The sequence below is a fragment of the Halichondria panicea genome, chromosome 15 (genome assembly GCF_963675165.1).
Source record: "Halichondria panicea chromosome 15, odHalPani1.1, whole genome shotgun sequence".
Taxonomy (NCBI): Eukaryota; Metazoa; Porifera; class Demospongiae; order Suberitida; family Halichondriidae; genus Halichondria; species Halichondria panicea.
Window position 1 is genome coordinate 1,894,775 of NC_087391.1, and position 27,296 is coordinate 1,922,070.

Sequence of the window (27,296 nt, forward strand, 5' to 3'; positions counted from 1 at the left end):
AGATATTTTTCATAGGCATATCTTCCACCCACCTGTGTGGAGTAGCTATATCATCTTGTACCAGCGGCTCAAAATTCCAAACAATACGAAACCGATGACACTCCAGAGAGTTGCCATCGAGCTGTAGGCAATTGAACAATACCGAGAGTCAGAACACACTGTGCGGAACCCCTGCTAGAACGTTAGCAACAATGTTTGATATAAATTTTAGATATAGCCAATCATAATTATAAGCCCTAGCTCTCATTTGGTGTGGAGATTGTGCACAGACACAAACTCAATGGCATAAGTTAGCAAGATCACTTTTAGAGGGGCTGAGATCATGATCCAAAACCAATCCGAGTTGTAATTAACACTGTCATAGTCTAGACCTGAGACCACTAATGAGATACCATTTACAGCTATCGTATAATTATAGAAATGAGGTCAAAATGGAAGATATAATGGGCACTGCAAATGAGAAACTCATAGATTGCTATAAAACCAACCACCCAGAGCGACGTTTCATAGGAGAATGACCAGATCATGACATCAGTACAATTTTGGGAAGCCAATATTGTGGATTCAAAGTCTTTCAAAATAAAGCCAAAGGACACACTGAGAGCAAGCATTCGCAAAACAGATGAAACTAGCTACATTAGGCAAAGATGCATCAGGCATTTGATCAAGACCTAACTGCACTGAGAAGTTACCAAAATCATGGCTCGACCAGCAAAACCCACAAAATGAATCAAAATTGAAGATGGAGCATACACAAGGTCTTCGGCAATGGGTAAATCGACGTAAAGTTGGAGTATAGAGGCCATTATTGAAGCTACAAAGTAAATCAAAACACCAGCTCTCACCATAGTGAAGTTCCCACACTTAGTATCAGCTATCCATCCAGACAGTAATGCAAACACAAACCATGGAACATAGGGCAGAAAGATAACGTAATTAACTGGATTAAGATGCTCTCTATTTTCAAGAAATGCTGTGAACAGTGTTATCCAAAGAGCCAAAACCAGAAATGTCCACAGCAAAATTAGGTGTATTAAAGCACCTTTTGAAGTAATCTGTATTTCACTTTACAGCATCGCTATCTGGTAAATTCAGGCTCCTCAGTATGTATAATATAGGTTGATTGAGCGGCATATCTGGATTCAGGAGACTTGGCAGTCATCTTTTCTCTCTCAGTGCACTATACACATGTAAGGGTGTGTTCACATGCACTCTATATATGCTACAATGAGATCACAGATAATAATGATAATAATCCGACTAGAAAAACATTTGCAATGTGAAAAATTGCTAGGATTGGCCAGGGGAACCACAAAAAAGCGTGGGAACAAGAAATCAGACGAGAGCATAACTCCAATCCGTTACAACGTCAATCACATGTATACTGGTAGTTTTCCCATGTTTTCCCAGCCAATATGCCACGCAATTTTTACTGGTGGAGTGATGACCAATCCCTATATATATTTATTATACATCCATTTTAGAATGTGGGGCACATAATCATGATGATTTGTGATGAATTGATGTTCCTAATACATGCAGTGTTGAGCACAGGTGCACACAGTCCATCCATGCGTAGTAACATGCACGGACCGTACTGGTGACTGCATGGAATGATGTGGTGGATGGAAGCTGATAGGTGGATCTGGAACACAGTCTATTATTTAATATACTATGTATTGTACATGTTCATGACGTTGTAACGGATTGGAGTTATGCTCTCGTCTGATTTCTTGTTCCCACGCTTTTTTGTGGTTCCCCTGGCCAATCCTAGCAATTTTTCACATTGCAAATGTTTTTCTAGTCGGATTCCCTTTCTTTTTCAGTACAGTTTACGTATCATGACATGCATAAGTGGAACGTTAAGAGGCAGTACAAGAAGAGAAGACAGGACTAATCAGATATCTTCTAGAATATCTCTGGACTAATAATTATAGTATAATGAGTAATAATTTATTGCTTGATAATTATGTTGAATTTGCGAATCAGTATTAAATGACAGCCATTTTAAGAGCATGATATCTAGCCAGTGCATATAGCATGCCTTTCAGAGAAAGGGAGCTAGAGCTGAACAGTGTGAAGAAAAGGAACACCTCAGGCTCTGGAAAAGCACTGCTGCACTGATTTTAGGCGCACGGTTTATTAGCCACGCCTATCTATTATTATTGGCCACAACACAATTGCTGAGTCATTAAAGATGGCGGAATTGTCTAGGTAAGAGAAATAGAGACTGAGAGGTCATCTGCCTTGTGGAAGCAATCGCAAATCTGAAGAAGCGCTTTGTAATCCAGGTTGTAGTCGTTTGGAAACCCTGTGCAGAATGTCCTGGAGATGGCTGTACTTGGAGTAAATGCTGGGCAAGAAACTTACTTACTTACTCACTTACTTAGTCAGTCAGACAAAGAGCGGTGAAACGTCGAAATAGTGCAATTTTTAAAATGAAAATATTCATTCATTAAAATGTTTATGGATTATGAAATGAGAGATACAAATAGAGAAAAGGCTAAATAAACTATCTGTTCAGCCAGTTTCTTGATGTGGCCTTTCCCTGCAGAGATAGAACAGTTTGAACATGAGTCAAAATAATTGAAATATTGCTAAACACAGGCAAACCCACTGCCAATCCTATGTAAAACCTACTGGTTTTACTGGTTTTACTAATAACAAACGATGCTTTACTACATATAGTATGTGCATACGTTAACTTATATAGTACGCAGTACACTGTTCTAATGGCTGACTATGCATGTCCTCACCTAAGTACATTCAACTGCAAGGGGAAAAGACAACAACAAAAAGTCAAAGCATCACCCAAAACTTAATTACAGTATGCAGGTAGTCCGTAGATACATTGTAACAGTATGTGAAGATTAATCCACTAGCTATGATCTCCAGCAGCAAACTTATAGACAACTACCATGTACATGCACTTTACTATTGTGAAATTAAATTTCGCGGAATGCTCAAAAATAAACATTTCTTTTTGAAGATAGAGCTAACGACCACACTCCTAGAGTATAGAGACTGGAAGTAAACAATGCTAAATTTTGAAGTTGGAGGCCAATCCATAACGCTATTTTGTACAATTACATGTATAAGCGTCAACGATTGGATAATTATTTAGGCAGGAAGTGGTGTAAAACTCACAATGTCGTCAATTTTCAAGATGCTCCGGACAGTCTCTGAGGCCAGCTGTATGGCTGACGTGGACACTAACAGAGGCTGCACCACATTCTCCTCAAGAATATCAGTTATGGTGCCCTATAGGGAAACAACAACTGATATTAAAGACATAAGGCATAATACCATAAAACACTTAGCACTTCGCTTCGCAGATCGTTCAACCTAAACATTTTGCAAATTAGGATAGAGGTTCAAATGACCACAACCCTACAGTTCAATACTGGAAGCAAACAATGAGTCAAAGTTCAAGGTCCATCCACCAAAATTATTTTTTTGCTTCTCGCGCTATGCGGTATATATTAGGGTACTCTATATTACCAACACTGTCCTATGCAATGGTGTACGTGACTGAATTATAAGGTCTAGTTTCGAGATCATAAGAAAGAACTACATGTAGACAATCTTCTATGACTTGAGAAAATGATGTGAAATTTAACACGCCTCAAACAGATGCCTAAACCGTATCAATATAGCAAGTTTCTGGAAAGGTTTCAACCACTGAGTACTAGATGGAACCTGCTGGATACTTGCAAGAAAACACTCCGTTAGTCTCTGCAGCAAGAAAAGAATTGTTGCACTCAGTTGAAATCAAAAATGGGCCACCATAATTATTGCATTTTTAGTTTAGACAGTGGCATCGCCCACACAAGTAATAAATACACATATTGCTGCCTTACGTGCAATGTCACGTACTGTATACTGTACTCTGGTGGGTAATGCACTAAAGTTCATGCAAACACCACCAGCACATTCTACAGTAGAACATTGATTATCCGGCTCTCCATATTCGGTCGGGCAATTTTCTCTACGATAGGGTCAAACTTCAAACTAATAACCAGAAAATGGATGCATTCTTTAAAATTAATGTGTATGCACAGTTTATCTTATGCAGTTGTGCAGACGATCACGTGCATCTACATTCGCACTTCTGTTTATTAATTAAGTGGGTGGATCAAGGTATGGTTTATCCATTCAATTATCCGGCATAAAGCCTGCCTCTGTAACAAAGATGTCCGACGTTCTACTGTATGCACCTCTACAGTACACACATGCAGTGTCACTCACCTTCCTCACGTTGATCCCGGCCGTCTTCTCCCCATTAGCATGCCTCTTCCTAAGCTCAGTAACCACACCAATAGGGTTGAGACCAGCATTCTCTGCCAGAGTGTAGGGGATCACCTCCATTGCATCGGTAAACCCACGGACACAGTAGGCCTCCATCCCACTCAGAGTCTGAGAGTACTCCAATAGACGCAGGGCCACCTCTGTCTCAGGAGCACCCCCACCTGCAATCAGAGCCCTGCACACATGATACGAGAAAATCATTAGGGAGATATGGACACCCTGATCATACAGTATAATTTGAATGGACATTAATAGTGAAACCTTATAGATTCCAAGGGGGCCCCAAACTGTGCCAGTATACAGCAAGATTCAATGTATTGCCCACATAATTGTAGACAATACTTTTATGACTCGAGAGTACTGATGAACCTCTCAAGTCTCAAACAGCAGTCTTCATTTGTTGTAGCAAGATTCAAGAAAGGCAAAACCACAATGGTCTAGATAATGCCTGCTGGATACTTGCACTGTATACCAAAACATATAATGGAAGGCAGTCAGCTCAACATATCAATATGATCGCAAACAAAGGACGATGGTGCACTTCTACAAAGTAAAGCTGTCTACATAGAGTTATGAGCCATACTCAACAGACACTCAGTTTTACTCCATTATGATCAGTAAGGATGACTGCTACACGCATGAAAACTCCCTAAGTTAAATAAAAGCTAAAGAGAAACACACACACACAGACACAGACCAACTCTTGAAGACACATACCTGAGAATAGACTTCTGGATGAGCAGCACGTTGCAGCCTGCCTTCTTAATCTTCTTGCAGATGTTGAGAATGTACTGTCTCTCTTCTTTGAGGATGCGGTCCATCTGAGAATAGTCTGACACTATCACCTGGTTCTCCATCTGCAAACAGAATCGTTGCCGTAGTTGCGGTGACACAATACATGCAGAATATCAGACTAATTGTGCTAGAGCCAGAATAAAATGTTCCATTGCCAATCTCAGACACCAAAGCAGGCAACAAAATTAATTGCTGATTTTTACCATAGAAAACGCCTATTAATTTTGGCTAGGCATTGAAACAATAGAGTACAATTTGACCATCTCGTCTTTACATAAAAATGTCTCCTAGTTTTAAAACGGATGCTCCATACTCGAGTTAGGCCCCCTAGAGTGTACCTAGCAAAAACGCAAACAAAAATTCAGGCCTTGCCCACTTAGCTAGCGTAGGCAGCATACTCACGTCTGTCTTTGGTGGTGAGATACAAAACTGAATGAGTCCTATTTTAGCCTTCTCCACACGAGTGACCCCTCCAGCCAAGTGAGAGGCCTTCTGGTCCAACACTAGTCCCTCTACCAGCTCAGTGTCCTCAACTGTACCCCTGCAGGAAAAAGAATGGCTTAGTCACTGCAAAGAAAAGTAATGCATGGCTACTACTGCAAGGCAATGGATTCGTTATCCACAAAGGTATTTCATATTTAATAACAACTACACAAGGATTGTAACTGCACAGTGTGTATACTCAATGCTATAAGCACTTAGGTGTATGCAAGCCACAGTAGAGTGGCCATTTACACTCCACGCTAACTATACTTGTGTGGAGTACATGTAAATGTTTTCGTGCAGTGTATTTGCAGCATCATGAACTACGTGTAATGTGTAACTTACCCCAGTTTCCTCACAAGTTTAATATTGTTGAGGTCGACATTGGTAGCAGTGGCGGGGTCGATCACCTTAAGTACAGCATCCACCGAGAGTGGAGCCAGCAGGCTGGAGTACTGGGACACCACCTGCACACCAGTGTATGTGAATAGGGAGAGAGAGGGGGTGTTGATGATGGGCAACTGGTACAATAGCAGACGAGGGGGAGGTATAGTTGTAAAGGAAACCGTACTATGAATGGAAAGTGTGACGCAAGTGCACTTTTCTATGAGCATACGTCTACATGTATAAGACCTTAGAGTTGAGTGAAGTGGTGGCGCTCTTGAGGAGGGACTCACGGTCGTCAAGGGTAACTGGGGTCGACATCTTAGTGAGGACCTCGGTGGCTTTGACAGCTGCCTTCTGGAACGAGTCGGAAATTGTTGTGGGGTGGATACCTGTAAAATGGAGCAAGAATTGTTAAAGGGTGCCATACGGAGGGGAAAAGGGGGGATACCCCCCCCCCTCAAAATGTGCATTCATGTACTAGTACATTAATGTCCATAGCTGGGGTATTGAAATAACAGTTGACCTTTTTTTTAACAAAATTTTCTGGTTACTTTTCTTATTTCCCCCCTCTACTTCAAAATCCTGTATGACACCCTGTTTATGCTCTCTGTGATCCGGCACAGGGATAAAATGTTTGAGGCCACAGTACAGAACACCCCATTAAGATACCTTTCTCCAGCAAGTTCTGACTGGTGTTGAGCAGGCTTCCTGCAATGACCACCACAGAGGTAGTTCCGTCGCCAGCCTCAATGTCTTGTGCCTTGGAGAGCTCCACCAGCTGAGCAGTGTGGTTGTGTGTGGGTGGGAGAGTAATACTGTCACTGAGCACAGGCTAAGCATACGTAAAGGACTACAGCTCATAAATTTCTTTATTTCACTTATGTTTATTGTTAATATTTTCTTTAAAAGGAAATTAATAGACATTATCTACATGTAGCCAATAATTATGTAGCCAATATAAATTTTATCACATTGATAATATAATAATATAAAACAAAAACCAGTTCATTCTCTTCATTCTCTGAGAGGTATCGGTCATAGGCATCCTCCACCCATTTTTGAGGGGTGGCTATGTCGTCTCTCACTCTCCTTTTGTAGCAGCGGGCCAGGAGGCAGTCCAACACAAACCCAGCAAGACTTAACAAAGCAGCCAGTCCAGTATACAGTATCACTATCCACGGGTGAGTTGATCTAAGATCATAAAGTACTTTGAACAATAATTGAGCTAAAATGTATGTGACTACATAGATACACCACACATAGCCGAGCAGAAGGCCTCTCATATTGTAGGGCGACTGGGCACACACAAATTCCATAGCGGAAGTCAGTAACGAGATAAGAAGAGCGGCCACGACAATAGAGTGAGCATACGCCAAACTATGTGGACAGGGTGGTTCGTCACATAGTAGTAAATACTCAGATGTACACACACAAAGTTCACGATAAAATCACAAAGGCTATAAGGCCAATTCGTCGTATGGAGCTTAGAAATATGTGACAGATCAGAGGGTACATGAATAGCTCATAAACTACTACTAGAACAATGCACCACAGGTCCTATTGATAAGTGAAGTAGGTCAGTACAGTTGTGGTACAGTTAGAGGCTCCATCGAAATGCAGCTCATAATCAAAGAGAGCAAAAATGTTCAGAAACATATGAAAAGCGACGAGGATTATCCACATGGGTGAGGTAAGAGCTAAAATTCGAAAGAGAGTTTTCACATCTTCAACTTGCTCTGTAGTGAACGGTCCACCATACCTTGACTTGCTCATGTCCATTCACTGTGATTGATAGGAGCCTTGTGTTGCTTAGCAAACTTGAGAACTCGATAAATAATTTTCAGAGACTGCGATGACTTTGGTTCAATTATCAGCCATTTTGGAGTTATAAAAACATCAGAAATGAGAACAATAGACATGCAAATCACTGGAAACAAGCTAAAACAAGAGCATACTCCGACCCAATACACTAAAGACCAACATTTAAAGAAACTTCGGCTAACCAAAACCCACCAAACACAGAAGCGACAAACCAGGCGATGAAACTGGTAATGTTAGTTGATGAAGACTCAGGCATCTGATCCAGACCAACTTGAGGCAACGTCACTGGAATTATGGCACTACTGCCATGCCCAATAAACTTGACTATAGTAATTAGTGCAATTACCAGGCTAGCATCGATGTCAACGGCATTTTCAACAACAAACAGAAAAGATTGAAGCAAAGCTGTCACAAACATTAAAACCATCCCCATCTTAGCAACACGGTACTGCCCTAAATATGTGTCCGCCAGCCAACCAAAAAAGACGGCACTGAACGGCCACAGGATATAAGGGACAACACTAACAATCACACTGCCCTCCACTTCAGACACACCAACGTACTTATAGGTCATAGCATTGATCATTACAGAGAGAAAGAAGTTCCAGATGAGAACTAACAGGACTGACTTGGAAGAAAATTTTCTCCATCTGGGCTTGAAGCATTTCCTGTAGTTGGGCTTAAGCTGCTGAATACATACAGGTGGTTCAAATTCTTCAGATATGCCAGCCAAATTTTCAGACATGTTAATGTTTTAGTTGTCTTTACAGATAGGCTACATTCGTCAATAAGCAATGGCTACTGATTAGCACGTGCTACACATATTGTTCGAGTGAAACAATGGTAGACAATGTTTTTAACAACTTATGCGACTGTATGTACAATACACCACAAAAACATTGTCAAATGCCCCAAGGATACATATATAGTGGCAACCATTGTATTCCTGCAGAACACATACAGTTATTATATTGTTCTCCAGTTAGAAATGTATGTAGATAACTTATTCTTGGAAACTTTTTCATGGAAAGTATCAACAAAAACGAAAACGTTCAAAGCAACTTAATATAAAAAATACTGGCCAGTACGTGCTAGAGTACAGATCTATTTGAGATATATCTGTCATAGACTTCTTCAACCAAAGTATGAACGTTGACTATGTCATCTCTTTCTCTCCTCTTGTACCAGCGAGCAAGTAGACAAAACAGTACAAACCCAACCAAAGTCACCACCGTAATAAAGGATGAGAAAATCAATATGTGTTGCGCTAAACCGTCTTTAAAAAACGAGAAGGTGGTTATAAGTTCGGCTATTGGATAAGAAATGATGACAATACACCACAAGTAGCCCTGCAAAAGACCGCGCATATTGTAAGGTGACTGAGCAGAGACAAACTCCATTAAAGAAGGATATAGTATCGAATAAATGATAGCTACACACAAAGCATGGATGTAGACTAGTGCAATGTGAACATCATGGTTGAAATAGAAGTACACACAGATCAATACGCATAAGAAGGAGGTGATCACAATTAACAGGAAAGACACACCAATACGTCGGATTGAGCTTGGAGTCAAATGTCCAAATAGTGGGAAAATAACGAGCTCATGCACAACAAGGAACAGGGAAGGAAGCAAATTCAGGTCATAGGTGAAAAACTTAATCACATGTGAGTGGCATCGTTGGCTGTCTGTTGTATTCGCAACATTGCTAGAATCAGCTTTGAGTATATTTATAATGTTCGATTGCATTTGGAATGAGAAAAAGCTCAGCCATAAGGGTGCAGTGAGAGCTAATATTCGTAAGAGAGTTTTCACATCTTCAACTTGCTCTACTGTAAACGGTCCACCATACTTGGTCTTCCCCAAGTCTATTCTAGAAGGTATGTCTTCCTCCCAGTATGTGAGAGCACTGCGATTAGTAGGAGATTTGTGCTTTGCAGCATATTTCAAGACATGATAGACCATCTTCATACACTGTGGACATTTTGGTTCAATAATAAGCCATTTTGGAGTGAGGAAAAGGTCTGAGATGAGAACAATTGACATGCAAACTACAAATAACAAGCTCCAAACTGTCTCAAAGTTAATTCCGAAACACACTGAGCCCGTGTTATAAGAGAAATCACTAAACCAATTACCGAAATACACAGAAGCGACAAACCATGATATGAAACTGGTGATGTTGGAGACTGAGCTGTCAGTAATTTGATCCAAACCAATTTGCGATAGGGTGACAAATAAAATAGCAACACTACCGTATCCTAGAGACGAAGTGAACGTTACTAACCCAATACTCAAACTAGGTGAGTACTCCATGATAGACTGTCTAACTATCACCAATATACACTGCAGAATGGAAGTTACAAACAACAGTATGAATGCAATCTTCGTTGATCGGTATCGCCCAATAAAATTATCGGCAATGTATCCAGAAAGTAAAGCCACCAGGACAAACATGACCCCAGGCACAACAGTGGGAATTAGCTCATAATTCAACTTAAACAGTATCATAAAATTGTCCAGTGATCCAAATGTACAGTTGACAAGAACAGTCCAAATGAGCACTAATACAGCTGCCTTTGAAGAAATCTTTCGCACTCTGCATTTAGGCTTGAGGTACTGACTGCGCCTTAGGATCATGTCCTCTGCCACAGATTGCTTGATTAAACACTTTTGAGAATTCACTACACCTGGCTCAGTATCATTAGTAAGAGCCCTGGACGCAAACACCACACGCTTTGTTGATGTGCCAGACTCAGAACTACTCATACTCAAGCTTGGGTCTGCCATATCAACAGTTATGATTTCCCTATTAATTTGCTAATACAAGAGCTTTAAGATGCATGTGACTAGCCAAATATAGGAACTCACTATCAGTATCAATTATAAACAATACCCTTCCTGACCACTATACTCCTCGGGTTCTCAATACAACTAAGACACCTAACATTTACTTTCACTATAATATCATTTGTAAAAGAGCTTTAAAGCTCTTGTATTAGCAAATTATTATATAGAAGTGAAAGTAAATATATAACTGTTTATATGGCGGACTCAAAGCTGAGTATGTGTACTTCAGAGTCTGATGTAGAGGGTTTATCAACAAAGCGTTGTGTCCAGGTCTCTTACTAATGATACTGAGCCCTGGACTATGATCTACGTACGTCATAGAAGCTACAACAATTCTAATGTGCATGCCATGCCTTGAACCTGAGCCTACTATAATGCTATAACAGTTGGAGTAGGTGCATGTAGTAGGTGTCTTAGTTGTATTGAGAACCCGAGGAGGGTACAGGAAGGGTTCCTATATTTGGCTAGTCACATGCATATCCTTAAGGATATGCATGTGACTAGCCAAATATAGAAACTCACTAATAATGTCAAACAAATGCCCTTCCTGTGTACTACTCATAACATATAATAGGCTTGAGTTCAAGGCATGGCATACCGTATAGCGGGTAATCTTCGGGGGAGGGGGGGGGCAAAATATATTCAGCCAGTTCGTGAATCTTATTTTTGTGGTTGCTGCTTGCACTGTGGGTAAAGTCAAGTTCGCTTCATTTGTGGGTAAAATGTCATACTTCACTGCTACGAAAATCCCGAACATTTTTCCCCTAGGAAATTACCAGTACACAGAAATGAAACAAATAACATTAAAAATTTGTCAACACAATTAAAGCATTTGGTATAACACATTTGGATGGTGACAAGAGAAAAACAATTGAGTGTATGTCACTGACATACATGTAATCAATTAACATCAGGTTTTTCGGGGAGATATCGGTCGTACACTTCTTCCACTCACATATGAGGAGTCGTAACGTCATCTCTAACTCTCCCCGTATACCAGCGAGCAAGCAGACCGAACGATACCAACCCAATCAGACTGAGCAGAGCAGATATAACAGTGTGCACTAATAACACAAGTCTTTTATTGTCAAAAATCACACGTCATGTAATAGACCTGTTGTTATTATTATGTGTATGTGTGTGCACTTGACTAATGTGTACATTGTTTACTTAGTTAATTTGTACTGTAGCTATGGTTTCTGTTATAGGTATGTTAAGTAGGTTAATTACTTCCTGTGGAGCAGAGCCTCCTTTTGTGTTAACAATAGATTCTTTGTTGTAAAGAGGCCCTGCGCGTCTCTCTTGTTTTTGGTGCATGTATGATCTCTGTTTTGTCAGTTGTTACTTTTGTCTATCTTGTTCAATGTTAAATCCTTGTCAAATCTTGAGCTGACTCCGCCGCTTAGCTAGTTCTAGCACTCAACTCTGCCAACAAGACCAGGCTGGCGATTGAAGAATTAATGCACCACACAGCCAAGAAGGAGACCACGCATATTGTAGGGAGACTGAGCAGACACAAACTTGACTAAAGCAGTCAACATCAACAAGGCGATCAGACACACACTGAACGTGTGGCCATAAGCCATCACAATGGGAATATAATTCGTGTAATAGTAGTAAATTTTTTTTATTTTTTTCAATCCCCAGTATGGGGCCAACATGTATAATAATTATAGTGCAGATACAGAAATAAAAATATATGCGTGTATTAGTTATAATTATAGAACCTAAACTTCAGTAGTTTGTAGGTGTCCTTCTGCAGATTGAAGGGAAATTGGTTCACGAAGTGCTCCGTGTTTAATGGAGGACCTGGCCCCCCTGATAGCCATGATGGTGGATCTCAGTAGGAATAGTAGTAAATGGACAGAAATATGCAAAGAATGCAGTGAGCACAGTTGCTGCACCAATACGTCGAATGCTGCTTGTAACTATGTGCCCAAATAGCGGGTAAATCACCAGCTCGTAAATCACAATGAGAATCATAGCAACCAAGTACCAATCATCGACGTCCCCCCCCCCCCCCCCCTGTATGAAGCCCTGAGTTAAGGGTTGTAAAGTGCTGAGTCAGCAATACTTCAGCTATAAGCGCTAATTAGTCATGTTTTCTTGTAGCAAAATAATGCTTTGTTCTCGAGTTGGCTAGGTTTATCAACTCTGAAGGCCATTATACAGAATATTTATAGCACTCGCTTGCGGCAAAATCTGTACTTCTTAGTAGTTAGCTCTACACTAGAACACGAGCTATAGTGGTAGCTGCAAGAGTCAGCTGCACTGCTTCATAAACCTGCAGCCATTAATAAGTATCGACTTTGAACTTTCGGCATCCTTTTCATGGTCGATCATTTTCCACTCTTTGCACCATGAAAATGTAGAATTGTAAATTGTACTGTTAGTTTAATATTAGTCTGTTATAGTACTGTAGCTTCATTATTATATTGCCGTAAAGCTTTGGCGCCTACACTGAAGCATCAACACCCATATGCATAGTGCTTTCATTTGATCAAAAATGGTATTATGAAGACTTAGTATTATGACCAATGCTTACGTACACATCCAATTACATAATACATCTACATGTATGAAGTTCGACATTTCCAACTCAACCTACGGTAGTGATTACACCCACACCTTGTCATCACTATTACTAAATGCTCAGTCCCTAACTAGTATACCAGAAACTGAGAATGACAACGGAAACTCAAATTAACTCTAATGCTGTACACAGAGTGAATGCACGTACCACCTTCATGCCGATGTAAAGAGTGTCCTTGTACTGTTGCCCGTGCTCCTCAAACTCAAAGGAACCGTTGTAGCCAACACTCCAGCTATCGCTATTATCAACTGGTGGTGCATGGGGGGGGGAGGGGAAAAGTATAAATATTGGTAAACCTTAATGTTATCCGGGTATACGAATTTTAGCAAATTTGTAATAACGCTAAATTCAACCTAAAAACTCATACATCTTTTCAATTATTGTGCTAATGAATTTGCTGCTATTAGCATCATAAAACCAGAGAAAAATCTGAAACACTAAAATTACTACCTGTCGTATAGTAACCTTAATGTATAGTGCAAGGCCAACAAAGACAGATTACTACACTGATATACCATAAGACCTCGATTTAAAGCGATACTTTTGAAGCCAGAGGTCGCTTCTTTTGGAGGTTGAAAAATTATATTGAAGTCCTAGTCGCATATTTAGAGGGTCGCATCTAATTAGAGGTAACTTTACAGAGTCTACTTGCCTCGATTTCAGGCTGCTTAAAAACACTGATTTTCCAGTGGGCTACAATCGAGGCTAGGGAGTGGCTACATTTAGAATGCGACATTAAAAAATAATTGTCAACGCAGCTGTCGCTATTTTTAGAGGTCAGAAAATTGCAGAAGCTCCTGGATGTCGCATATTTGGAGGGTCACCTTAAATCGAGGTCTTACGGTAATTATTTGATATGTAGCTATGGTAATGAATACTACAACAATGGCACCGTACATTACAATAACTATGACCAGATATCTTACTGTCTAAAAGATCAGAGTTGACTACTACACACGCTTTTCCAGTATAGAGAAGACAGATTAAGCCACTTATAATAATTAGATCTACATGTACAGACAGACAGCTTTGAAATATCATTTACAAGAAGCTCCACAACCCTAAGCAAACCATATGGCTCACCTTTCCCAGTGGAGGGTGGACATCAAAGAAGAACCTTCCCTGAATGTACCAGCTAGATGGCGTATTCACCAAAGTGGGTCTCATCTCATCTATAGAGTGCATTTGTGGAAATTTTATGTAACCTAATTGTTCTATGCAATTTATTGAGTAATACAACCTCCTTGCACAGTCTATAGCCGAATATAAATATACGCATTCTCAGTAAGGGGGACAGTATAAAATAGAATGTGCCATGTAGCGTAAGTCCGACTTACGCTACATGGCACATTCTATTTTATACAGTCTAGTTGCTATGGACACCAGAGGGATGACAGGCAGTCCAACATAGTAGGCCGCATCCAGGTCATCTAACGAAGAGCTATACACAATTGTGTGAGAAGGACGGTATTTATACCAGGTCCAGAAACGGAGTCTTTGTCGCAGGGTGATGGAGTGATTGACTCTGAGGTTCTCTCTTTCTTCAGGGGATGCCATGTAGAGATGGTTGCCTGGGGGTAGGTATATTACTTGCAAGGGTTGTGAACTTGGTTGTGTTGAAGTTTGACTTCGCTTGCAGATCAGCTTTCACAGAATTATTCAGGAGCACATGAGGAGATGTTGGCTTTTTCTATGGCTTTTGCATGCAGCAGCCTTTCTAATACTAGCCGCAGCTATACCTTCAACAACTTTTGGGGAAATAATTATTTTTGATTATGTTGTAGCTTATTCTATACAATGGTATCAACACTTCAATCTTGAGCATTTAGGTATATACAACTACCCACCTATTGTGGTATTCTACTCTCTAGACTGGATGTGCACTGTGAGAGTCACGATTATTAATTAATTATGTCTCAGTGATCTTGCATGTGTTAGACTAGTCTGTTAGTTAATGCCATCCCATCACAGAATGATCAAGATTTTTTCTTTTGTGCATGTGCGTTTATCATGTCTGCCAGTTGCACAAAAAGAGGGGAAAAATTATCCTTTTTTTGCTACCCATTATCTTGAAAAACGTGCCTATTATTATTCTGACATAATTATACAAAAGACGTTACACGTTACGGTAGGCCATCACTGACGAGTGTCCTGGCCCCCCTGCATGATTTAAGTGCAATAAATTATAGGACTGGTATACAAGCTGGCACAATGAAGCCAATTGAAAACACGGTTTCTTAAACACATTTTTTTTTATATACTTCCATATTATATATAAATAATTATAGCTGTTAAATGATGATTGTCAGAAGCGAGATATTTTTCATAGGCATCTTCCACCCACCTGTGTGGAGTAGCTATATCTCTCATCTTGTACCAGCGGCTCAATATTCCCAACAATACAAAACCAGTAATACTCCGGAGAGTTGCCATCAAGCTGTAGGCAATCGAACAATACCGCGAGGGTCAGAAAACACTGTGTGGAATACCCCTGCTATAATGTTAGCAACGATGCTTGACATAATAGTATAGTTTGACCACATATAGCCAATCATAAGCCCTTTCATTTGGTCTGGAATAATCAACTTATTCACAAGCAAAAAAATCGGAGCACAACACAACACATAACGAAATTACTGACACTAGAGACAGGATTTGCAATGGGGTGTTTAATTCCCTCGCCTACCCAGCAGTCGGTTAGAACATAACGAGTGGATACCGTTCCCAGCATAGAGACAAGCCACAAACCATACAACGTAACTTGTCACATTAGCCGAAGATGCATCAGGCATTTGATCAAAACCTAACTGCACTGAAGTTACTAAAATCATGGCTCGACCAGCAAAATGAATCAACATTAACAAAATTGAAGGTGGAGCATACACATGGTCTTTGGCAATGGGTGAATCGACGCAAAGTTGGAGTACGGAGGCCATTATTAAAGCTACAAAAACACCAGCTCTCAAGCTTCCACATGTGGCACTCGTGCATGTGTCACAACTATTACATATACATGTATGCTTTAAACAATGAAATCACAAGATCACAGATAATAATGATAATAATAACAAACGATGCTTTACTACATAGTATGTGCATACGTTAACTTATAAATGCCTATATAGTACGCAGTACACTGTTCTAATGGCTGACTAAGCATGTCCTCACCTAAGTACATTCAACTGCAAGGGAAAAAGACAATAACAAAAAGTCAAAGCACCACCCAAAACTTAACTACAGTAAGTAGCTACATTACCATTAGCTATAATCTCCAGCAGCAAACTTATAGACAACTACCATGTACATAGCACTTGAAAACGAACGAAAAAAAATTATTTTTTGAGGATAGAGGTTCAAATGACCACACCCCTAGAGCATAGAGACTGGAAGTAAACAATGCTAAATTTTGAAGTTGGAGGCCAATGCATGAAATTTTAACGCTATTTGGTACTTTACTGTACAAGCGTCAACGATTGGATAATTTAGGCAGGAAGTGGTGTAAAACTCACAATATCATCAATTTTCAAGATGCTCCGGACAGTCTCTGAGGCCAGCTGTATGGCTGAAGTGGACACTAACAGAGGCTGCACCACGTTCTCCTCAAGAATATCAGTTATGGTGCCCTATAGGGAAACAACAACTGATATTAAAGACATAAGGCATAATACCGTAAACACTCAGAGCTAATATTTCGCAGATTGCTCAAACTAAACATTTTAGGATAGAGGTTCAAATGACCACAATCCTATAGTTCAATACTGGAAGCAAACTAGAGCACTGAAGTGCAAACCCTCGGCTGGTGACAAGAAACCAGAAGAGTGATATAATGCAGTGCATGTAGTGATGTATGGCTGAGCTGTCTAGCACAGCAACTCAGGAGCAATAAAACTAAACCAGACTGGAGACATGCTGAAACATTGAGAACAGAGTTTTAGTGGTACATGAGGTGAACTAGGTCCTAGTCTAGGATCACAGCAAAGAATCTCAGAGAAGTATGACTCTTGGATGGAGTAGGATCCCAGAGTCAGCTAACAGAGCAACAAACAAGTCACAATTCTAGCTTTCTATTGTAGTGACCCTTTTCCACTGTTTTTGGTACGGGATCACTTCAGCTGTAAATACGGAGGGTGCCTCGAATAAAGGCCGCGTGTATAGTGTTAGCCTGCCAACGTGCAATCAAGCTTCTTAGTTTATGCTCGCTTTTATTCAACAACAAAGCTCTAACATAGAAATCTACTATTGTTAAAACTAATAACTTATTGTGTGAAGGCTATCCATGCTGTAAACGCAGTGCTGTGGCAGCCAGGTGAGCAGATCCTGAACTTACAAACAGACAAACAAGGTTTCGAGAAGGGCATTTCTTCAAGTGTTCAGTAGTCTTCCAGATCCAGATAGCATATAGATGAGAGTAGTCTCTAGCTCTGCATAGTTGGGCGGAGTCCAACCAACGCTGCGCTCTGGACTCCGCCCAACTAAGCTCTGCATTGGTAGTCTTCAGTGAACTAAAACCACGTGGATGGGCTTGGTTATCACCATGCGCATGTGTAGATGATCATTAAAACTGTATCGAATAAGAGCCGTGTGTAACAGCTGTTAGGCTAGCTAGCCAGCCAACGTGAAAGTTCCAAGTTCCTTAGCTTTTATTCTACAACAAGCTTTAACATAGAAATCTGCCATTGTTAAAACTAATAACTTGTTGTGTGAAGGCTATCCATGCTGTAAACGCAGTGCTGTGGCAGCCAGGTGAGCAGATCCTGAACTTACAAACAAACAAACAAACAAACAGACAAACCAAACGACTACTATAACCCGTGGCCGCCCACGCGCCTCGGGTTAACAATGAGTCGAGAGGTTCAAGGCCAATCCGCGAAAACCATTATTTTTGCTTTTCGAAAATAAAGCGGCTATGCGGTATATATCAGCCTAATAGGGTACCTATGCAACAGTGAATTATAAGATCATAGTTTCGAGATCATAAAAAAGAACTACATGTAGACAATCTTCTATGACTTGAGAAAATGACGTGAACTTTAACAAGCCTCAAACAGATGCCTAAACCGTGTCAATATAGTAAGTTTCAAGAAAGGTTTCAACCACTGAGTACTAGATTGAACCTGCTGGATACTTCCAGGAAAACACTTCACGTAACGTCTCCATAGCAAGAAAAAAATTATTACACTCAGTTGAAATCAATATTTTCAGTTTAGATAGTGGCATGGCCCACACAAGTAATAAATAATACACCTATTGTCGCCTTACGTGCAATGTCACGTACTGTATACTGTACTCTGGTGGGTAATGCACTAAAGTTCATGCAAACACCACCAGCACATTCTATAGTAGAACATTGATTATCTGGCTCTCCATATTCGGGTGGGCAATTTTCTCTACGACAGGGTCAAAGTTCAACTAATAACCAGAAAATGGATGCACTCCTTAATGCGTATGCACTTACGCGATTGTGCAGACGATCACGTGCATTAAATTCGCACTTCTGTTTATCAATTAAGTGGGTGGATCAAGGTGTGGTTTATCCATTCGCATAAGGCCTGCTTTTGGAACCAAGGCGTCTGGATAATCGAGGTTTGTACTGTATACACCTCCACACTATAAACATGCAGTGTCACTCAATCTCACCTTCCTCACGTTGATCCCGGCCGTCTTCTCCCCATTAGCATGCCTCTTCCTGAGCTCAGTAACCACACCAATAGGGTTGAGACCAGCATTCTCTGCCAGAGTGTAGGGGATCACCTCCATTGCATCGGCAAACCCACGAACACAGTAGGCCTCCATCCCACTCAGAGTCTGAGAGTACTCCATTAGACGCAGAGCCACCTCTGTCTCAGGAGCACCCCCACCTGCAATCAGAGCCCTGCACACAAGATACGAGGAAAATCATTAGCGAGATATGGACACCCTGATCACACAGTAATTTGAATGGACATTAATAGTGGAACCTTATAGATTCTAACTATCCCAAGGGAGCCCCAAACTGTGCCAGTACAGCAAGATTCAATGTATTGCCCACATGATTGTAGACAATACTTTTATGACTCGAGAGTACTGATGAATCTCTCAAGTCTCAAACAGCAGTCTTCATCTGTTGTAGCAAGATTCAAGAAAGGCAAAACCACAGTGGTCTAGATAATGCCTGCTGGATACTTGCACAGCATACCAAATACACACACTAATCAAACACAATTATTAGGAGTGGCTTAATAATAAAAAATACACCAATGAAAGCACCGCAGGTGCTGATGCCTCGGTGAAGATGCCAAAGCTACATAACATAAAACTACTGATAATTTTGCTGCATGCCAAAACTCACAGAGTGGGTAATGATCGACTATTATTATTGTTAAAAACGATCTATGCCAAAAGTTCAAGTCTAAAATTAATGGCTGCATTAGCAGAGCCTTGCAGCTCTCTTCTCACTCTTGCAGCTACCAATAGCTAGCGTTTTAGTGCAGAGCTAACTACTAAGTAGAGTAGCAACACTCAGTAAACAAGTTTGGCTACGTGCTCTTCTGAAAAAGCTGCAATGGCATTCCAAGTAAGCAAAACTAGGTATAACTCGAGAACAAAGCATTATTTTGCAAATCCACGAATTAAAATCCAAGTAAACATGACTAGAAGCCTATAGAAACTCTTACTTGCACTTGATTCATCCTTGAGCAGCTGTAGCAGTCTACACAGACAGACAGACAGACACACAAACACGCTACCGTATACCTCGCTTGCGCATGCGCACCGAGGCATAACAAAGGAAGTACAGAACTGCACCTTGTTTTGACGAGGCACCTGATGACACAGAGGGCGTCATGAATGGAGCGGCCAGCTTCTTCCAGCACAAGCTTGTTAGAACCTCGCACGCACACACTCACAGTCTTCGCAGTAGACACCATGCCGGTGATCTAGGCACAAATTAATGAGACCACATGAAACTCATAAGAACACTAAGTAGTGTACTACCGTACCCTCACAAAAATAAACTCATCCCCTTTGAAGTTTTTGCACAAGGGATCTTGACTCTAAAATACACGCAAACAGAACGAAGAGTTTGAGCATGCGCATGTAGTCCCACTAAAACGAAACAACCGGAAACAAAAGTCAATAACGGGCTAGACATTTCAGACTGAGTCTACATCTTACAATCGATTCTACGACACAAGAATTTAGTTCGCATTCACACAGGAACTGCTTTCGTCTGCAATTCCTATACATTGTTTGTACTTTACAAGTTTTCCTCATTACTCAAATAATTATACTTACCTTGACAATTTTGCTGGTTCCCATCGGAATCTCCTCGACCAGAGCGGCACTGGCAAGGTGCTCGGGGAGAAAATGGTCCAGACTGGCTACTGGTCGGCAGCCCAGGGTCTACAGAGGAAAGTACCTAACATTACCACTGTAGCCAGTAGCTTTGACTAGGAACGTCAAGAACAGGCAAGACAAGCTCTTTAACAGTATCGAACATTAATTGAAGTACATGTACACAACTTCTCTGAAAGCTATCAATCTTCCCCTAGGCACACTCTAAACTAAAATATGTACATACTGTCCGTATGTAACTCTTAGATATACCAAGCACGGAGATAAAGTGATGGTGACCTCCCCTCCTTTACAAAGGCACGGTATACTACTACCACTCACTCACCCTGCAGATGAACTCCACGTCTGTTCTCTCAATGTCCTGGACCACGAGGATCTTCATCTTGGCCAGGAAGTGCAGGGCCATCTCATTGGTAGCATCTCTGTAAAGGAAAGGACAAAACACACTGAAACCTTTAAGAGGACACTTTAGGTAGTTATTGGTTATTATTGAGCACCCTGGTCTCGGGGGTAGGTGCTCTACTTTAGGGGGGGGGGGTTCTACTGAAGTATGCCACCAATTTTATTCACTTTCCACATAAAATTTAACATCCGCAATTAATATAATAATTATACTGCCCGTTTATACATGTACATGTACATTGTAGACAATACTTTTATGACTCGAGAGTACTGATGAACCTCTCAAGTCTCAAACAGCAGTCTTCATTTGTTGTAGCAAGATTCAAGAAAGGCAAAACTACAGTGGTCTAGATAATGCCTGCTGGATACTTGCAAATCATATAATTGCTAATGGAAGGCAGTCAGCTCAATAGATACAATATGACCGCCATCTGCCCAAGTCGCAAATAAAGGATGATGGTGCACTTCTACAAAGTAAAGCCGTCAACATATAGTTATGATTGAGCCATACTCAACAGACACTCAGTTAGCAAAAAGTTATTCAATATCCTGTGGTAACAATGCCTGCTACAAGCGTGAAAACTTCCTAGGCTAATGAAAGCTAAGGAGAACACACAAACTCTTGAAGACACATACCTGAGAATGGACTTCTGGATGAGCAGCACGTTGCAGCCTGCCTTCTTGATCTTCTTGCAGATATTGAGAATGTACTGTCTCTCTTCTTTGAGGATGCGGTCCATCTGAGAATAGTCTGACACTATCACCTGGTTCTCCATCTGCAAACAGAACCATTGCCATAGTTACGGGGTGACACGTACAGTACATGCAGAATAACAGACTAATTGTGCTAGAGCCAGAATAAAATATTCCATTGCCAGTCTCAGAAACCAAGGCAGGCAACAAAATTAATTGCTGATCTTTACCATAGAAAACACCTATTTGGCTAGGCATTGAACACAATAGAGTACAATTTGACCATTTACAGAAAACTGGTTTTAAGCCCCCTAGAAGGTACCTAGCAAAAATGCAAACAGAAATTCAAGCCTTGGCCACTTAGCTAGCGTAGACAGCATACTCACGTCTGTCTTTGGTGGTGAGATACAAAACTGAATGAGTCAGTCCTATCTTAGCCTTTTCCACGCGAGTGACCCCTCCAGCCAAGTGAGAGGCTTTCTGGTCCAACACTAGTCCTTCTACCAGCTCAGTGTCCTCAACTGTACCTCTGTAGGAAAAAGAATGGCATTTACGAGTTAGTCACTGCAAAGAAAAGTAATACATGGCTACTACTGCAAGGCAATGGATTTGTTATGCACAAAGGTATTATATATTACACAACAAAATTAATTTGCTTGAGTTCCATCGCTAAGCGAAAAGGCACCCAAAATACACCATAATTGAGTATTAATCAGTACGTGTACTTATGTAAGCTATACGTAACCATGCATAATATTATGTTAGGTTAACTATTCAGGAATGTTGTGCCAAAGTTCCAAACTTTAGCCGAAAACGATTGGTCTTTTCCATTGCTAAGCGATTGTCCACTATAGAAAAATGTTGGTGTTATATAAACCAACACATACCCACCACCTTTGATTGCCATGGAAATCTTTTTGGATATGTTTTAGATAATTTGTTCACCAACACAATGTTATCATCATATTATTTTTCTTAGAAATGTTCCAACCCCAAAATATTTACATTTATGCACCAATACACACCAAATTGCGTTTATTTACTCTCTAAGCTGAATGCACTGTAAAAGGAAATTAATAAAATTATCTACATGTAGCCAATATAAATTTTATCACATTGATAATATAGTTATATATAAAACAAAAACCAGTTCAATTGCGTTCATTCTCTTCATTCTCTGAGAGGTATCGGTCATAGGCATCCTCCACCCATTTTTGAGGGGTGGCTATGTCGTCTCTCACTCTCCTCTTGTACCAGCGGGCCAGGAGGTAGTACAACACAAACCCAGCAAGACTTAACAAAGCAGCCAGTCCAGTATACAGTATCACTATCCACGGGTGAGTTGATCTAAGATCATGAAGTACTTCGAACAATATTTGAGCTAAAATGTATGTGACTACATAGATACACCACACATAGCCGAGCAGAAGGCCTCTCATATTGTAGGGCGACTGGGCACACACAAATTCCATAGCGGAAGTCAGATAAGAAGAGCGGCCACGACAATAGAGTGAGCATATGCCAACACTATGTGGACAGGGTGGTTCGTCACATAGTAGTAAATACTCAGATGTACACACACAAAGTTCACGATGAAGATTGCAAATGCTATAAGGCCAATTCGTCGTATGGAGCTTAGAAATATGTGACAGATCAGAGGGTACATGAATAGCTCATAAACTACTACTAGAACAATACACCACAGGTCCCATTGATAAGTGAAGTAGGTCAGTACAGTTGTGGTACAGTTAGAGGCTCCATCGAAATGCAGCTCATAATCAAACAGATCAAAAACGCTCAGAAACATATGAAAAGCAACGAGGATTATCCACATGGGTGAGGTAAGAGCTAAAATTCGAAAGAGAGTTTTCACATCTTCAACTTGCTCTGTAGTGAACGGTCCACCATACCTGGACTTGCTCACGTCCATTCTTGAAGGAATGTCTTCCTCCCAGTATGTGAGAGCACTGCGATTGATAGGAGCCTTGTGTTGCTTAGCAAACTTGAGAATTCGATAAATAATTTTCAGAGACTGCGGTGACTTTGGTTCAATTATCAGCCATTTTGGAGTTATAAAAACATCAGAAATGAGAACAATAGACATGCAAATCACTGGAAACAAGCTAAAAACAAGAGCATACTCCGACCCAATACACTGAACACCAACATTAAAAGAAACTTCGGCTAACCAAAACCCACCGAACACAGAAGCGACAAACCAGGCGATGAAACTGGTAATGTTAGTTGATGAAGACTCAGGCATCTGATCCAGACCAACTTGAGGCAACGTCACTGGAATTATGGCACTACTGCCATGCCCAATAAACTTGACTATAGTAGTTAGTGCAATTGCCAGGCTAGCATCGATGTCAACGGCATTTTCAACAACAAACAGAAAAGATTGAAGCAAAGCTGTCACAAACATTAAAACCATCCCCATCTTAGCAACACGGTACTGCCCTAAATATGTGTCCGCCAGCCAACCAAAAAAGACGGCACTGAACGGCCACAGGATATAAGGGACAACACTAACAATCACACTGCCCTCCACTTCAGACACACCAACGTACTTATAGGTCATAGCATCGATCATTACAGAGAGAAAGAAGTTCCAGACGAGAACTAACAGGGCTGACTTGGAAGAAAATTTTCTCCATCTGGGCTTGAGGCATTTCCTGTAGTTGGGCTTAAGCTGCTGAATACATACAGGTGGTTCAACTTTTTCAGATATGCTAGCCAAATTTTCAGACATGTTAAAGTTTTAGTTGTCTTTACAGCTAGGCTACATTCGTCAATAAGCAATGGCTACTGATTAGCACGTGCCACTACACATATTGTTCGAGTGAAACAATGTTTTTAACAACTTATGTGACTGTATGTACAATATACCACAAAAACATTGTCAAATGCCCCAAGGATACATACATAGTGGCAACCATTGTATTCCTGCAGAACACATACAGTTATTATATTGTTCTCCAGTTAGAAATGTATACAGCCAACTTATACTCGGAAACTTATTCATGGAAAGTATCAACAAAACGAAAACGTTCAAAGCAACTTAATATAAAAAATACTGGCCAGTACGTGCTAGAGTACAGATCTATTTGAGATATATCTGTCGTAGACTTCCTCAACCAAAGTATGAACGCTGACTATGTCATCTCTTTCTCTCCTCTTGTACCAGCGAGCAAGTAGACAAAACAGTACAAACCCAACCAAAGTAACCACAGTAGCAACGGATGAGAAGATCAACTTGTGATGCGCTAAACCATACTTAGAAATCGAGAAGGTAATTATCAGTTCGGTTATTCCACTAGAAAACATGACAATACACCACAAGTAGCCCTGCAAAAGACTGCGCATGTTGTAAGGTGACTGAGCAGAAACAAACTCCATTAAAGAAGGATATAGTATAGAAAAAATGGTAGCTACACTCAAAGCATAGATGTAGGCTAGTGCAATGTGAATATCATGGTAGAAATAGAAGTACACACAGATCAATATGCAGAAAAAGGAAGCGATCACAATAAGCAGGACAGACATACCAATACGTCGGATTGAGCTTGGAGTCAAATGTCCAATTAGTGGAAAAACAACGAGCTCATACACAACAAGGAACAGAACAGTAAGCAAATTCGACTCATAGGTGAAAAACATGATCACATGTGAGTGGCATCGTTGGCTGTCGGTAACATTTCCAAATGGATCAGCTTTGAGTACAATATTATATACAATTTTCAATTGCATTTGGAATGAAAAAAAGGTCAGCCATAAGGGTGCAGTGAGAGCCAATATTCTTAAGAGAGTTTTCACATCTTCAACTTGCTCTACTGTAAATGGTCCACCATACTTTGTCTTCCCCAGGTCTATTCTAGAAGGTATGCCTTCTTCCCAATATGTGAGAGCACTGCGATTAGTAGGAGATTTGTGTTTTGCAGCATACTTCAAGACACGGTAGATCGTCTTAATAGATTGTGGAGATTTTGGTTCAATAATAAGCCATTTTGGAGTGAGGAAAAAGTCAGAGATGAGAACAATCGACATGCTAACTACAGATAACAAGCTCCAAACTGTCTGAAAATCATCTCCGAAACAAAACAAGCCCGTGGTAGAAGAGAACTCACTAAACCAAACACCAAAAAACCAAGAAGCGACAAACCACGCTATGAAACTGGTGATGTTGGAGACCGAGTTGTCAGTCATTTGATCCAGACCAATTTGCGGTAGAGTGACCAATAGAATAGCAAAACTACCAAATCCCAGAGATGAAGTGAACGTTACTAATCCAATTCTCAAACCCAGTGGGTACTCCACGATCGACTGTTTGGCTGTCACCAATATACACTGCAGAATGGAAGTTGCAAACAATAGTATGAATGCAATCTTTGCCGATTTGTATCGCCCGATAAAGTTATCAGCAATGTAGCCTGAAAGTAAAGCCATAACGACAAATACGACCGCAGGCACAATAGCAGAAATCAGGTCATCGTTCAAATGAAACAATATTGTTAGATTGCCCAAATATCCGATTACAGATATGGCTAGAACAGTCCAAATGAGCACTAATACAGCTGCCTTTGAAGAAATCTTTCGTACTCTGCATTTAGGCTTGAGGTACTGACTGCGCCTTAGGATCATGTCCTCTGCCACGGGTTGCTTGATTAAACAGTTTTCTTCTCTAAGAGAATTCAATGTGCCTGGCTCAGTATTATTGGTTAGATCTCTGGACGCACGCTTTGTTGGTGAGTCCTTCACATAATACTCAGAAGTACTCATACTCAGCTTCAGGTCCACCATATAAACAGTTATACACTTACTTTACGTTCACTATAATATCAGCTAATACAAAAGCTTTAAGGATATGCATGTGACTAGCCAAATATAGAAACTCACTACCAATGTCAAACAATGCCCTTCCTGTGTACTACTCATAACATACAATAGGCTTGAGTTCACGGTATGGCATACCGTATAGCCAGTAATCATCGGGGGGAGGGGGGGAAAAATCTTCGGGTTTAAGCTAGTCAGTTCGTGGATCTTATTTTTGTTTTTGCTGCTTGCACTGCAGGTAAAGGTAGTTAAGTTCGCTTCATTTGTGGGTCAAATATTCGTGGTCCAGTGTTAAACCACGAAAATCCCAAATATTTTTTGTTTCCCGGAAATTACCAGTACACAGAAATGAAACGAATAACAAATTACCACTCAACACAAAAAAGCATGGACTTTGGTATACATATTAAGGGTGGTGACAAGGGAAAAACAATTTTGAGTGTATGTGACATACATGTACATCAGATTTTTCGGGGAGATATCGGTCGTATACTTCTTCCACCCACATATGAGGAGTCGTAACGTCATCTCTAACTCTCCCCGTATACCAGCGAGCAAGCAGACCGAACGATACCAACCCTATCAGACTGAGCAGAGCAGATATAACAGTGTGCACTAGTAAAAACAACTTTGTTATATTCAAAGCCACGCGTCATGTAATAGACCAGGCTGGCGATTGCAAATGTGAAAGAATTGATGCACCACACAGCCAAGAAGGAGACCACGCATATTGTAGGGAGACTGAGCAGACACAAACTCGACTAAAGCAGTCAACATCAACAAGGCGATCAGACACA

General features: G+C 40.6%; 4 protein-coding genes and 1 pseudogene across 5 annotated transcripts in view; all 5 read right to left on the reverse strand.

The window, feature by feature from the left end:
• Positions 1-1,237: 1,237 nt before the first annotated feature.
• Positions 1,238-27,296, reverse strand: part of LOC135348896 (T-complex protein 1 subunit delta-like) — a 35,852-nt gene continuing 9,793 nt past the window's right edge. The window contains exons 1-11 of one of the 2 annotated variants that reach the window (XM_064547276.1): positions 14,717-14,934; positions 14,323-14,411; positions 13,387-13,487; positions 6,643-6,751; positions 6,220-6,362; positions 5,932-6,053; positions 5,506-5,644; positions 5,026-5,165; positions 4,249-4,483; positions 3,148-3,261; positions 1,238-2,770 (exon numbers count right to left, since the gene is read on the reverse strand). In XM_064547276.1, the coding sequence (XP_064403346.1) occupies positions 2,753-2,770; positions 3,148-3,261; positions 4,249-4,483; positions 5,026-5,165; positions 5,506-5,644; positions 5,932-6,053; positions 6,220-6,362; positions 6,643-6,751; positions 13,387-13,395 (1,029 nt within the window). In that variant the 5' untranslated portion in view covers positions 13,396-13,487; positions 14,323-14,411; positions 14,717-14,934 and the 3' untranslated portion in view covers positions 1,238-2,752. Of the gene's footprint in view, positions 2,771-3,147; positions 3,262-4,248; positions 4,484-5,025; positions 5,166-5,505; positions 5,645-5,931; positions 6,054-6,219; positions 6,363-6,642; positions 6,752-13,386; positions 13,488-14,322; positions 14,412-14,716; positions 14,935-27,296 lie in introns of those variants that run through there. The other variant, XM_064547277.1, reaches the window with a different exon arrangement.
• LOC135348822 (solute carrier family 15 member 4-like) lies at positions 6,767-10,778 on the reverse strand. Its single transcript, XM_064547180.1, has one exon. The coding sequence runs from the start codon at positions 10,584-10,586 to the stop codon at positions 8,886-8,888; it is 1,701 nt and encodes a 566-aa protein (XP_064403250.1). The 5' UTR covers positions 10,587-10,778; the 3' UTR covers positions 6,767-8,885.
• LOC135348841 (T-complex protein 1 subunit delta-like) overlaps positions 16,278-27,296 on the reverse strand; it is a 56,413-nt pseudogene continuing 45,394 nt past the window's right edge.
• LOC135348870 (solute carrier family 15 member 4-like) lies at positions 22,659-24,480 on the reverse strand. The gene has a single exon (XM_064547247.1). The coding sequence runs from the start codon at positions 24,416-24,418 to the stop codon at positions 23,147-23,149; it is 1,272 nt and encodes a 423-aa protein (XP_064403317.1). The 5' UTR covers positions 24,419-24,480; the 3' UTR covers positions 22,659-23,146.
• Positions 24,574-26,528, reverse strand: LOC135348819 (solute carrier family 15 member 4-like). The gene has a single exon (XM_064547178.1). It carries the CDS (start codon positions 26,464-26,466, stop codon positions 24,757-24,759), a length of 1,710 nt encoding a protein of 569 aa, XP_064403248.1. The 5' UTR covers positions 26,467-26,528; the 3' UTR covers positions 24,574-24,756.

Excerpts from the sequence above, each read along its gene's own strand:
- LOC135348822 (XM_064547180.1), bottom strand. The coding sequence starts at position 10,586 with ATGGCAGACCCAAGCTTGAGTATGAGTAGTTCTGAGTCTGGCACATCA.
- LOC135348870 (XM_064547247.1), bottom strand. The coding sequence starts at position 24,418 with ATGTCTGAAAATTTGGCTAGCATATCTGAAAAAGTTGAACCACCTGTA.
- LOC135348819 (XM_064547178.1), bottom strand. The coding sequence starts at position 26,466 with ATGGTGGACCTGAAGCTGAGTATGAGTACTTCTGAGTATTATGTGAAG.